The sequence below is a fragment of the Drosophila gunungcola genome (assembly GCF_025200985.1).
Source record: "Drosophila gunungcola strain Sukarami chromosome 2R unlocalized genomic scaffold, Dgunungcola_SK_2 000027F, whole genome shotgun sequence".
Classification (NCBI taxonomy): Eukaryota; Metazoa; Arthropoda; class Insecta; order Diptera; family Drosophilidae; genus Drosophila; species Drosophila gunungcola.
The window spans coordinates 185984-199823 of record NW_026453175.1 but is presented as its reverse complement, the minus strand read 5'-3'; the positions used below and the strand labels follow the sequence as shown (position 1 = coordinate 199823).

General features: G+C 36.5%; 1 protein-coding gene across 1 annotated transcript in view; it reads right to left on the bottom strand.

Moving 5' to 3' along the window:
* Positions 1-339: 339 nt before the first annotated feature.
* Positions 340-13840, bottom strand: part of LOC128256760 (5-hydroxytryptamine receptor 2A) — a 68104-nt gene continuing 54603 nt past the window's right edge. The window contains exons 8-11 of the mRNA XM_052987354.1: positions 11453-11683; positions 3969-4817; positions 3059-3180; positions 340-1745 (exon numbers count right to left, since the gene is read on the bottom strand). Coding sequence (XP_052843314.1) covers positions 3082-3180; positions 3969-4817; positions 11453-11683 — 1179 coding nt within the window. The 3' untranslated portion in view covers positions 340-1745; positions 3059-3081. The remainder of the gene's footprint in view (positions 1746-3058; positions 3181-3968; positions 4818-11452; positions 11684-13840) is intronic.

Genomic DNA, 13840 nt, shown 5'->3' with positions numbered 1-13840 from the left:
ATATAGCTCCCATAGGAACAATCGGAAATATAAATAAAAAAATGATAACTTTCCTGTTTCTTAATTTTTTTTTAGTTCTTTCACATATAGTAATGGTTAAATATTTCAGAATAACGGTTTAAATTTCATAAAAATCGGACGACTATATCATATAGCTCCCATGGAAACATTAAAAATATATAAAAATTAGTTTTACTTAAATGTAACTTTTCTACTTTGTAATTTTTTAAAAATTCTTTTTGTATTATTAATAATTTGAGAGTTCAGAACTACTAGTCCCCATCTGATTGATTACAACCTTTCCCTTTGGTTTTAGAAATAAAGCGCTTTCTTTCTTGCATGAAAGTTGAATTTTTATTTAAATTGCAGCCAATGAATTTTATAGTAATCTCGTTAGTTTAACTTATGCTGTTTGCTTAGCAAAAATCCCGGAAGCTCGACCCTCATACCAAGCAATAATTCTTTTCAAAATGCGCGCCAATTTGTTCGAACCGAAATTAAAAAATAAGAGGGATAAAAATAAGGGCAATTGCCTTTGGCAAATTTAGATAGAAAGTTGTGTGAGTGTCTCTTCGAATTATTGCTGAGTATGATGCCATTGGGAATTGCTTTGTTTCTATTGCTATTTGGTATTTAAAGATAGACAGATCTGCAAACACTTAGTCACTAGGTAATGATGATGTCGGCTTAAAGATTTCGTAAAGTTTTGATTTTGGTTTTCGAATAGTTCGCTTGGTAGTTTAATGAAGGTTAAACATTGTGATATCTGCAGTTTCCCTCCGCTTAATCGTAACTAACATATATGTCATTATTCAATGTATTTTCTAACGTGTTTGTTTGGTTTAGCTAATTACGTTTTACCCATTTTTCCCGAAAGTAGTTTGCTCTTCAAATATTACACATCATTCGAACTGTTTGCTTATAAGATACATAATATGCCAGCTTATTCAAAGAAATCCTCGACACACAATTACCGATCTAACACATATGTAATAGTACAACAGTTTTAAATGTAATTTACCTAAATGTGGCTTTAACAATACGTTTAAATTTAATTTAAACTGGCTTGCACCGGTTCGATAAGTTATAGATCCTATATCAATATTACAGTTTAGTACGATGCTCAACAAATGTTCTTAAGCCTAGGATGCATATTCGATCGCCGATCGATACGCACATTAAATGTCTCTAGCTGGGCTATACATAATCGAGTACTCGCTTCAGTTATAACGATTCCAATGCCTTGGTTCCCATTTCTTATTTCCCCAACCCAATCCCAATCCCGATCCCAATCCACATACCATTCTTTAAGCAGAGGAGAGAGATGGAGTCTAACGCCTAACATAGCTATGAGTTATACAATTCACGTTAAGTTGGAAAACACGTAAGAAGTGGTAGTAGATTGCTCTATATGTCAATTATGCGGTAGTGGCTTAAGTCTAGTTATTTTGATTAGATACTTTTGTATTTCCTGGTGGCATCTCTTCACAATTCAACGTCTTGCTTCTAAAAACAGTCTCCACTTGGCTCTATAAATTTAGCTATGTCTAACAGAATATATTTGCATGGGTTAACATCAATTCAATCCGCTATTTACACACTTAATGACTACGGGCTATGTGACTGCTCCTTGATCCTTCGTCCTTTATCCTTCCTCGTCTTTTGTATACAAGATGCTTTAATCCTCGCCTGGTTATAGCCGAAGAGGTTAGATCAACATCCGCTTGTCGGTTTAGCAGAAGCGTCTGCAAAAGATAGCAAAACCAATTCGCGAGATTCATTAGTAAAGTGTGTGAGTTCCTGGAGGCGGGGGGCGTAAAACTTTTTGCATTCACATTCTCTGAAATGTTAATTGTAATGGTGAGGCGCCAAACTAAGCAGAAATTCTCCAAATTAATGTTACTTAATTTAACTTTCATGTTGCCCCTGGAAACAGTAATGGAAATGAAAATGAATGAATGGCAAAGATTTAACTGCTGCCACATGCAGATGGCTTTTCTTCAGCACTGCAAATGGTAACTATTCAAAACTTCTGCGCCCGTCCTCTGTAGATAAAACCCCGTTTTCCATTTTCCATTTGCCGTTTCTCGTTTCTCGTTTCTGATTCGGATTCGGTTTTCGGGGGCGATTCAACCGGGTAATGTGGCATAATTCTAATGCATTGACCAACATCGCCGCCTGCAGATGACAGGTCCGATAAAGACCTGATAAAACTTTCGCTGCCGGCCCAAAAGTTCTTCACTCGTTTTAGAGCTAACAATGGTTTCCATTCCTGCCACAGAATGCAAAATGCTCACGAAACTCCTTCGGAGGCTGCAGCCGTGACCTCTTTAGCGGTACATATATATACCCTCAACCCAAGCAATACCATTTTCGGGTCAGGTTTCGGCCATTGAAAATTGAAACTTGCCAGCCAGAGACAATAACGTAACAAGAATGCAATTGCGTGTGCGTCGAAAGGTTTCGAATGGCCGCCGGCCAAATTGACTAACACAATAACCATAACTGGTGTGCACAGAAAAAATATGACAGTGTTGTTGCTGTATCCCAACAAAATTGCTTCTTTGAACTACAAACTTTTTCTGTCTTATCTAAAATATTGTGAGGATTTTGTTTTGTTTGAAAACTTAGAGAAGATTTTTTGTGCTTATTGGCATTTTGATGATTTAAAATAAATTTTATATTGGTTTATATATTACTTATAAATAATTTTTCTCAAATTTAAATAAAAAACTGCCCATAAAAATAGAAGCAAAAATTAATAAATCAAGGACAGAAATATCTCAAATCAACAAATTTGATTTCTCAAGTTAGGAAATGTGACAACAACAAATGTTTCAAAAATGTTATTTCGTGTATTAAGAAATTTTAAGAACTGTTTTTTATTGCTCTTCCTATTCAAAGATCAAAAAATCAAAGTCTAAATAAATTTAAGTCAAGTAAAGAAGGCTAAACTTTGTCGATAATTCGATTGTAATTTTTCCCATTTTTTAAACTAAAAATGTAGGTATTCTATTATGAGTGTAGCTGGGTTTTGGTTTCAGAAAGGGGCCCTCACCTTCGCCTCTTCGCATGCACTATCTAGAGCTTCCCGCTGCGGTAGTGGACTGGTCGGTGGCCGCCGAAGAGGATGCGCTTGAAGGCTTGTCGGAACTCCGGACTGAAGATGGTGTATATGACCTGCAAGGGAAAATCATTTGATCAGAGTTGAAAGGAAATGTAATCTGCAGTCGTACAATGGAAATGAGATTTTGTCTGTCATAAGTGATAAATATCATTCTTCATAGATAATCGAAATTGTTATTAGCAGGTAAATTCAACCGGCCCAACACGCAGTTAGTAACTGAAATTCTTTTCTTTTGTTTTAAGTAAACACAATCATTAAAAGTAAAATTGTTTTACTAAGCACAAAAATAATACAATTTGAGGAGTTTATTGCGTACCTAAAAGTTTGAAAATTTCTCGAAGTGGTGGGTAAAAATCGCCTAAATTTAAATTAATTGCAATTAATTGGTTAATTTAAAAAATAAAATTTGCACATTTTAATTATTGTACTAAATGTTTTAATAGTGAATGAATAGGCGGAATCTTCTAAAATGACTTAAATATATATTTTAAAATATATTTAAAATGTACTGTATTTTGTCGTTCATCAAAAAGATTAATTATTGTAGTATGTTTATAGTTTTAATTATTTTGAGTAAATTTTTAAATGTGTGCTTAAAAAACTGGCAGACTCTAATACTTTGCTAAATTCGTTTATACTACATTTTTGGTGTAAAGGGGAATTTGCTGGCTCACAGTTAGTGTCGTTTATCATATGAATAAAGTGGATAAATAATATGTTCGCAAAGAAAGCTGGCAGACTGTAACGTTAAAATCTCTATAAATATGTATGCAAACTTCTGGCAGCCTTCTGCTGCAGGCAGCCCTTTCGCAGTCACTTAGGCATTTATTATTCAATTTACCGGGTTGAGGGTGGAGTTGAAGTAGCCCAGCCAAAGGAAGAGCGAGGCCACGCTGTCGCTGATCTGGCAGGCGGCACACAGGGGCATGGTCAGGGCCATGACGAAGAAGGGCAGCCAGCAGACCACGAAGGCGCCGGTGATGATGGCCAGCGTCTTGGCCGCCTTCCTTTCCCGCTTCGCCTCCAGCGTCTCCTTCCGCTTGTTCACCTTCTGCATGGGATTGGCGATGCTGGACAGCTGCGACTGCTGCTGCTGCTGCTGCTGCTGCTGGGGCGGCTGCTGCCGGGGGCGTGGCTCCGGGGTGAGGGGGGACGAGCTGGTGGTCCCGCACAGCGGATGCGACTGGTTGCAGCTCGTCAGTGTGCTGGTTTTGGCCGTCATTGGCCCGGCAGCGGCTCCAGCGGTGGCGGTCATGGTGATTCCCTGCGAAGTCGGCGTTTGCGGCGATAGCGCCGATATCGATGTAATTGTGGTCGCATTCGACGTGCTGGCCCCGCCGGATTTGGCTGATTTCTGCAGCTGCTGCACTTGTTCGAGCTGCTGCTGCAGCTGCGGATCCTCCAGGACCTCCACCCCGTTGGCCTTGCACTGGTCCTCGGTGGACGCGGCTGGCGTTGCCGGCATTGCTGATGTTGCGGTTGTGGCTGCGAGGTCATCCGGATCCTGGTCCTGCCCATGCTGCCCATGCTGCTCCTCGTCCTGCTCCTCGTGTTCTGGCCCCCGCCCCTCCCCATCGTCCCCCGCTCTGTTGACAGCGGACGAGGACTTGGCGGTGGATTTGCCCTGCTGCTTGGCCAGCGCCACCAGGTGCGACACGGTGGCTATCTGGCTGCCGGACGTGCTGGGCGCCTGCAATTGCAATAAAATTGGTGTTTAAGGAGTTAGTTGAGTCGGGGAACATCGTTTGTGCAAATTTATTAAAGCTAATTCTTAAAAACACGAACAACCCCAACTTGTGATTATGAAAAGCACAGATTGTGGAATATATGAAGTCGGGGAAATTGATAAGGTGAAAAAAACGATTTAAGGCGCATTGCCTTTAAAGTTTATCACTCATACGTACTGTTGCCTTTGATCAAAAATGTTATTTTCAAATAGGTGGCGTAGTCTTGGTGTTATTTATTGGGCTATACCGAAAATGTTTCCTTGTCACATATACAAACGGCAAAAAAAAATGGGCCTCCTCATTAGTTGAACTTTATTCTTATACAGATAAAAAACAGATCCATTTCCATATGAGTATCAAATGATTGACATATAATATGTATTTATCATTTAAAACTTCAAAACATTGTTATTTTTTTCTATAAATAATTAATTTCACTGTAAGAAAATCATCTACTAGAAACCTTATTATAATTGTAGGACACTTTATTTTCAAAAGCTAACAGTTAGTCAATGAATATTTCATACATTCAGAGTAATAAAATTTTTTGGATTAATATTTATGCTCAAATATAAGCTTTCAAATTAAATCATATGAGTTCTTGGAAGCCTAACTAAAAACAAGAGTTTGGTATTTTTGAAGTTTTATAGATGTTAGATGATTGTTTAATTTGGGGAAAATAAAAAACATTTTTTTAATTATGTGTGCGCATAGTCAAATTATGCGCACACTTAAGATTTACTACAATTTTTGGAAAACATCTTTTGATCCCGTCAACAGTCTAACAATTTTCGAACAGCGGTTTCAAGTTTCAGGCACCAAATTAGCATTTTAAATCAGTACTCGCATTGCATTCATAAATTTATTTACTGCTCGTCAATTTTCATGGCGTTGTGGCCATAAATTTCGGTAAATGAATGAAATCAGAGGGTAAATATTTACTTTCGTTAAGCTCGTTGGCCATTTGGGGCACGGTCTACGCCACCGCTCCCGCCACCGCCCCCGCAACCGCCCTTTTATCAGACCTCAGCCACTCGAAAGGGCTGCTAGGCAATTTGCCGGATGTAACGTACATATTTGAGGAGCTGGCCCTGCTAACGGCTTGTCTAGCACTAAAATTCCCATAATCACCTGTAATTTGAGGCCGACCGTAGGTGTGCGTCGGGCGGAAGTGTCCGCACGGTGCTAAAATGAACTTTACGTGTGATAAATTGTGTCTACTTTGCAGCTGGCACCTTTTCGTGGCGATAACGACAATGCTTAGGTACACGGGTAGGGGGTTCTGAATATCGCGATAGTTTCGACTATAGATGATCGTTATCAATTCGATTTTAGTATTTTCCAAAACTTTGTGCTTTGGTAATTTTGAAAATTTTTAAAAGAAGAAAAGCATCATTTTGACATTTTGTTCTTATCTTCGTTCCGTAAAGTTTAAATTTCTTCTCGTCACGAGAGTCAAGTTTAATTACCCTAAATATTTTTTAAAGCTTTATTATTTTTATTTTTAGTTGTCTTGTTCTAACAACAAACATAAACAAATTAAATTAGGGTCTGATGGCGCTGGTGCTTTACTGAAATCACCATTGTGCTCGAAAGTAAGCTAAGTTCAATTAATGGCCTGACCAAATGAATTTTATGACTGTGTAGCTGCTGTAAATTACGAAACATATTGTGTTGAGTATGTAATTTGTGTGCAGGGAAGACATTCAAATTCATAAAAGTAAAAACTGCCGATTCGGGAACAATGGAAACATGGACAAGAGCTCAGTTCACATCAAATTCAATGGCCATTGGCCAATTGTGCATAAGCACAAAGCAACAAAAGCGGAAGCATGGAACATATGTGTGGATTTTAGGGTGGAATCATTTATCCTGCAGTTGATTACTAAAAAAATTAACTATCTAAAAAATCTGAGCTTTTGGTGTAAAACATTTTTTTTTCTATAAAATAATTTGAATATTTTTAATAGAATTGAATCAATAATAAGATTTAATAATTTTTTGAACATTATTTAGTGAAAATATATACTATTAGAACTTGGTATTTTATTGACAGAAATACGACAGCATTAAGGTCGAGGTCCACTCTTCTGTGCACTTGTGTCGTGGCATTGTCATGGGCATTGTATTTGCGTCCCAGTACAGCGAACCATTCGCTGTACATGCTCCTTCCTGAAGCATTTTTAATATGTTGCAAGGACATGCGGCGGAGCAGAGCAAATCAAGGCCAAAGCAAATCAAAGCGAAGCCAAAGACAAATCAGTAACAAAGCATCCAATTGCCAAAGCAAAGAGTGTAGTTTAATTTACAGACATCGAACAATGGCGAACAATGGGCCGAGATGGGGAAAAGCTGGGAGAGGGATGCAGATTGGAATCCTGAGGACTTTGCAATTTTGCACCTGCAGTCAAGGATATCCATTGAAGCCAGAAAGAAAAAATGTTATTTTTCCTTTTAATTTTCGAACCGTTACCGCAATTATGCAGCTGGAAACTCAAACAACTCCATATATATTTGTTTTCCTTGAAACTTGTGTCCATTTCGGTTCGTTTTTTCGCACACTGTGGCCAACTTTTTGCGGACTTTTTGGTCATATTTAACGTGCACACACACAACTATAATAAATTTATATATTTGCTTTGGGCCATGCGTGCAAAAGTGTGTTTGTTTATTTATTTTGCCGTCCACTTATTTGCCCAATAGGAATGAGACCGAAAGAGAGGTGTGTGGAAGCCATTTCCAAGTAAATATTTAATCTCAGGACCAAGATTGTTTGCGGAGGAGGAGAAAGGGAGTTATGCTGGCCAAGCGAATGGAAACGAAAGCTGTTAGCCATAAGCCATCAACATATTTTCCTCAATTACTCAAGCGTATTGAGTGCCTTGTTAGGCGGCCCAGAATCAGAACGGGAATCGCAATCGGAATCCACGGGTCAAGGAGTAAAAGGCCCCCAAAGCTAACGCCCTTCTGCCTCTCTCTAACTGACTTTTGGCTCCTGTTGCTATTTTGTTTTCATACTCTTCACCGGGCATAAGGATTTTTACCTGATGCTTGCAGTTAACTACCCTTTGATACCATTTATGTCCTTTTTTTATTAACAATAATGAAAATATAGTTTTCTAATTGTCTTCGGTACATAGAAATATTATCATTTTTTACAAACAACAACAATTCAAAATATTAGTTACTATAAAAATATGATTATCTATTAACTACATTTTCAGAAAGAGCATTCCCAATTTTGACTTGAAAAAAAAAAACCTAGTCCTTTATTATTTTATTTGAATCTCTCTTTCTCACTTTTTGCCCTTTTGTCTCTGTCCTGCTTTTTGCATGCCGAGGGGGGTGGCGTATCCTTGTCACAGCTTATATTTGACTTTGCTATTACTTAACCGGCACGAACCTGGCGATTGCCCCTCTGCCCCTCTGCCCACCGCGCCCTGACCCCTGCCCCCTGCCCCCTGACCTTTGACCAGTCGCCTTGACTTCGCCACCTCGTTTCGACCAGTGCAAAGGTATTGGCCCGGCTTGTAGCAATGCAAACAAAACGTTCAAGCAATTTATTTTGGCTCTGCTCTTTTATGGCTTGCTCTCGCCCCTCGCTTTAATGCGTGTTATTATTGAATGTGTGGCCCGCTTGGATTATTTTTTAGCCATAAAATCGCTGGACGAAAATTGAAGTACATAAAATGCGGCTAAATACAAATTTTGGGTTGGGTTCGCCTGCCCACATTCTGGAATTTCCCCCAATAAACCGAAAGCTTTGCCTGCATTTTATCGCTGACATTTTGGTCGAGTGGCGGATAATTTGCCGGGATTGTTCCGTTTTATTCTTGGGAGTGGTTTTCTTATCCCAGCACTCAGGGCAACAGCTCTAGACACAATTAAAATCAAACTGCAATACTTTTTTCTAATTGGTGCTTAAATTCAAATAATATGAGGCTTTGAAAAGTGTATAATAATTAATTTAACTTTATGATCATTTAATGTCGATTTTTTTTATAAGAGCTAATTTTTTAGATAATATAAATATCCTAAATTATATAGTTGAAATAAATTAAATTTTTTTTTTATCAAATTTATTTTTTAAGATGGAATGGGTATGATTTGAGAAAAAAAAACATCTCAGCAATTCTTCAAATTCAATTCAACAATTGATGTTTATGTTGCATGTTCAAAAGTATTTTCCTTAAAATAATTTAATATTTATTGTTTTAAAGAAATTAAAGAACTTTCCAAGAGAAGTTTTCACAAAAGTAGAGTAGAGCTTCCATACAGAACGAACTTTCAATCTTGTGCCTAGAAATATGTATAATTCATCCACAGCGCATGAAATATGTCTCAGGAAGAAAAGGAAAAGGTTAATCGCAGCCCCGCATCCCCTGGATCATTATCAGGAAATGGTTCCCGAGGAATTCTCAAGTGCATATTGCTGCGACGGCAGCTGGGCTAATGAGACATTAGCCGAGTGAAAAAAGGCAGGGAATGGCTGCTCCAGAAGGAAAAGACCATTGAAAAGGTAGCCAAGAGGAAAATCCATTCAATCCCCCAAAGGTAAAAGACAGCAGGGCAAAGGGCACATCGTAGTTGGAGTCGCAAAATAAAGCGAGAAATGAGCTGAACTCTGGTGGGTTTATTTTTGGTCAGCCTATCCTTCACGGAGTATCTGTGTGTGTGTTATTCATTATTGTGTGTGCGTGTGCATTCCCGGGAACAGGAAGCAAAGCCCCAGATCGTTGGGCACATGTCAGGCGTTATGAAATTTGCTTTAAACCCAAAAATCCGCATTGTTTTCACTGGTACACTTGGAGAAATGTTTTCATAAAAGCTGAGCTAAATAGAGGTTTACTGGACAACATATATTTTTCTTACATTACAAGCGGATTAAAAATAATTAAACAAGAAGGAAAGCAAACTTCGGCAAGCCGAAGTTCATATACCCTTGCAGCTATTGCATTAATTAAATACTTTTGAAAACATTTAAATTATGATTTACTTGAGTATGTGCTAAAAAAAAACATTGAAACTATGATTATTTGCAGCTCAATTATTAGATAGTTATTTTATATATTTTTATTATTTCTATGGGAGCTATATGCTATAGACGTCCGATTTTGATAAAATTTATACCATAATTCTGAAATAATTAAACATTGCTATATGTCGAAGAACTAAACAAAAAATTAAAAACAGAAAAGTTATAATTTTTTTCATTTATTTTTCCGATTGTTCCTATGGGAGCTATATGCTATAGTCGTCCGATTTTGATGAAATTGAAACCGTAATTCTGAAATATTAAACCATTACTATATCTCGAAGAACTAAACAAAAAATTAAAAAACAGCAAAGTTATAATTTTTTTTCATTTATTTTTCCGATTGTTCCTATGGGAGCTATATGCTATAGTCGTCCGATTTTGATGAAATTTAAACCGTAAATCGGAAATATTTTACCATTACTATATGTCGAAGAACTAAACAAAAAATTAAAAAACAGCAAAGTTATAATTTTTTTTCATTTATTTTTCCGATTGTTCCTATGGGAGCTATATGCTATAGTCGTCCGATCCGGCTCGTTCCGACTTATATACTACCTGCAATAGAAAGACAACTTTTGGGAAAGTTTCATGCAGATAGCTTTAAAACTGAGAGACTAGTTTGCATATAAACGGACGGACAGACGGACAGACGGACAGACGGACAGACGGACAGACGGACAGACGGACATGGCTAGATCGACTCTCCTAGTGATGCTGATCAAGAATATATATACTTTATAGGGTCGGAAACGTCTCCTTCACTGCGTTGCAAACTTCTGACTGAAATTATAATACCCTCTGCAAGGGTATAAAAATTAACTCTTGTTTTTAGTTTAAAAGTTTAAGTTTAATTTCTGGAGAAGCCTAAAATATGATTTTGAATATTTTTATTTTAAAACTTACACCACTTTAATTAAAGAAAATGTTCTTTTTCTGAACACCTTTATGTTATTAGAAAAAAACATTTTGAAATTTTAAAATATATTATAATATTCGGTTTGAATATTTATACAAACAAATGGTTTCTTGTTTTTGTGAAAATTAACCAAATAATTTTTTTTAGTTTTAAAACAATAATATTGTATATTGAGCGAAAGTTGTTTTCGTCATTTCTCTGACAATTTGCAAAAATTTAATAGAAGTTTAATCACTAAATGTATTCACTTACAAAAAAAATATATTCATTTTTCTGTTTTTGAAAAGTTAACAGATATTTATAAAATATACAAGTATAGATAATAATATGGTTTTAGAACATTAAAACTTGAGGCAAAAATTGGTTTCTTAATTTCTCTGACAATATGAAAACAAATCTTAAACAGTTTAATAGTAGTCCAATCACTAAAGTTATTAATTTTATTCAAGAACGTTAACTTTTCTTTTATTATAAAAATAAGATATATTTATTAAATATATATAATAAACACATTGATAAACATATGCACAGTAAACACTATTTATCTTAAAAAAAAGTGTTTTAAAGAAAAAAAAATACTTGCTATAGTTGTTGACTTTATGATTTTCTAATTTAACTTTTAAGTGTTTGCATTGTGCACGTACCTCGACGCCGGCCCGACTCTTGTTGTCCACATTAGAGCTGCTGAACTCGGTGTCCTCCACGGTGTTGACCGTGTTCGTTGAGTTGCCGTCGACTTGGCCCAGAGCCCTGCCCCCGGATCCGGCTCCTGTGACGCCCCCGGCACTTCCGGCCTTGGTCTTGGCCGTGGAGAATCTGCCTAGCCGTAGACGCAGTCGATTAAGTTTCGTATCTGTTACCGCACCTCCGTCCGGCTGAAAGAGAGATAGAGTTAGAGATAGAGATAGAGAGAGAGAGAGAGAGAGAGAGAGAGAGAGAGGGATAGGAATGGTGAGAGAGACGGGGCGATAGAGTCCTCTAGTTGCGTCTGCATTGATTTTTCGCCTTTGACCCGTGTGCATGACTTCAAATTAAATTCATACTTCTTCGCACAGCATTAAAATGAATAACAAAAGAGCGGCGGTGGCAAATTTACATTTTCGGCTTTTTGTGCCTTACGCTTCAATAAACCGCAATTTGTACGCATATCCAAAAAAGTTCCCGGCTGAGCCGAAAGATCCGATCCGATCCCCTTTTTTTTTTTGGTTCTCCTGCCTCCATATGCATATGTAAGTGGGTTGCGTCCCGTAAATAAATTGTGTGTATTTGTTACAGCCACCCAAGAACATCTCCCAAACGGCCCACTTCGCCAGACCGCCCGGCAGCTCAAAATAAATTTCACGTTTGACTGCTCCCAGCGCTTGACCTCTTTGATTTTTTCCCAGTCGCGTATCCCTTTATTTTTTGTGATTTGGTAGAGCATTCAGTACATACGGACAATGAACTTCGACTAAAAGAGGACTTAGTTATTAAAAAAATTCGCTTAGCTTCTATTTTAGGTATATTGTAATTAGTTGAGAAAATAAATTCCCAAAAAGTATTTTGTTTCTTCTTTTACAACTTTGTTAATTAAATCAAATGGGAGAAGCTGCAATTCATACTTATCAAGAAAACATTTTTGGATATCAATTTTCATTTTTTGTATAAGAACAACTGATGTTTTCGGGAAGGTCTTTCGCAAGAAAATTTTTAAAGACTTAATTGTTCTCTTAAGTATGTGTATTTAATGTTAAGCCGAAATTTATTTTATAAATTTATTTATTTCAGGTAAAAAGATGACCAAATGAAGAGCCAGGTTTAAAAAAAACAAGAAGGAAAGCAAACTTCGGCAAGCCGAAGTTCATATACCCTTGCAGCTATTGCATTAATTAAATACTTTTGAAAACATTTAAATTATGATTACTTGAGTATGTGCTAAAAAAAACATTGAAACTATGATTATTTGCAGCTCAATTATTAGATAGTTATTTTATATATTTTTATTATTTCTATGGGAGCTATATGCTATAGACGTCCGATTTTGATAAAATTTATACCATAATTCTGAAATAATTAAACATTGCTATATGTCGAAGAACTAAACAAAAAATTAAAAAACAGAAAAGTTATAATTTTTTTCATTTATTTTTCCGATTGTTCCTATGGGAGCTATATGCTATAGTCGTCCGATTTTGATGAAATTGAACCGTAATTCTGAAATATTAAACCATTACTATATCTCGAAGAACTAAACAAAAAATTAAAAAACAGCAAAGTTATAATTTTTTTTCATTTATTTTTCCGATTGTTCCTATGGGAGCTATATGCTATAGTCGTCCGATTTTGATGAAATTTAAACCGTAAATCGGAAATATTTTACCATTACTATATGTCGAAGAACTAAACAAAAATTAAAAAACAGCAAAGTTATAATTTTTTTTCATTTATTTTTCCGATTGTTCCTATGGGAGCTATATGCTATAGTCGTCCGATCCGGCTCGTTCCGACTTATATACTACCTGCAATAGAAAGACAACTTTTGGGAAAGTTTCATGCAGATAGCTTTAAAACTGAGAGACTAGTTTGCATATAAACGGACGGACAGACGGACAGACGGACAGACGGACAGACGGACAGACGGACATGGCTAGATCGACTCTCCTAGTGATGCTGATCAAGAATATATATACTTTATAGGGTCGGAAACGTCTCCTTCACTGCGTTGCAAACTTCTGACTGAAATTATAATACCCTCTGCAAGGGTATAAAAATTAAAAAACAGAAAAGTTATAATTTTTTTCATTTATTTTTCCGATTGTTCCTATGGGAGCTATATGCTATAGTCGTCCGATTTTGATGAAATTGAAACCGTAATTCTGAAATATTAAACCATTACTATATCTCGAAGAACTAAACAAAAAATTAAAAAACAGCAAAGTTATAATTTTTTTTTCATTTATTTTTCCGATTGTTCCTATGGGAGCTATATGCTATAGTCGTCCGATTTTGATGAAATTTAAACCGTAAATCGGAAATATTTTACCATTACTATA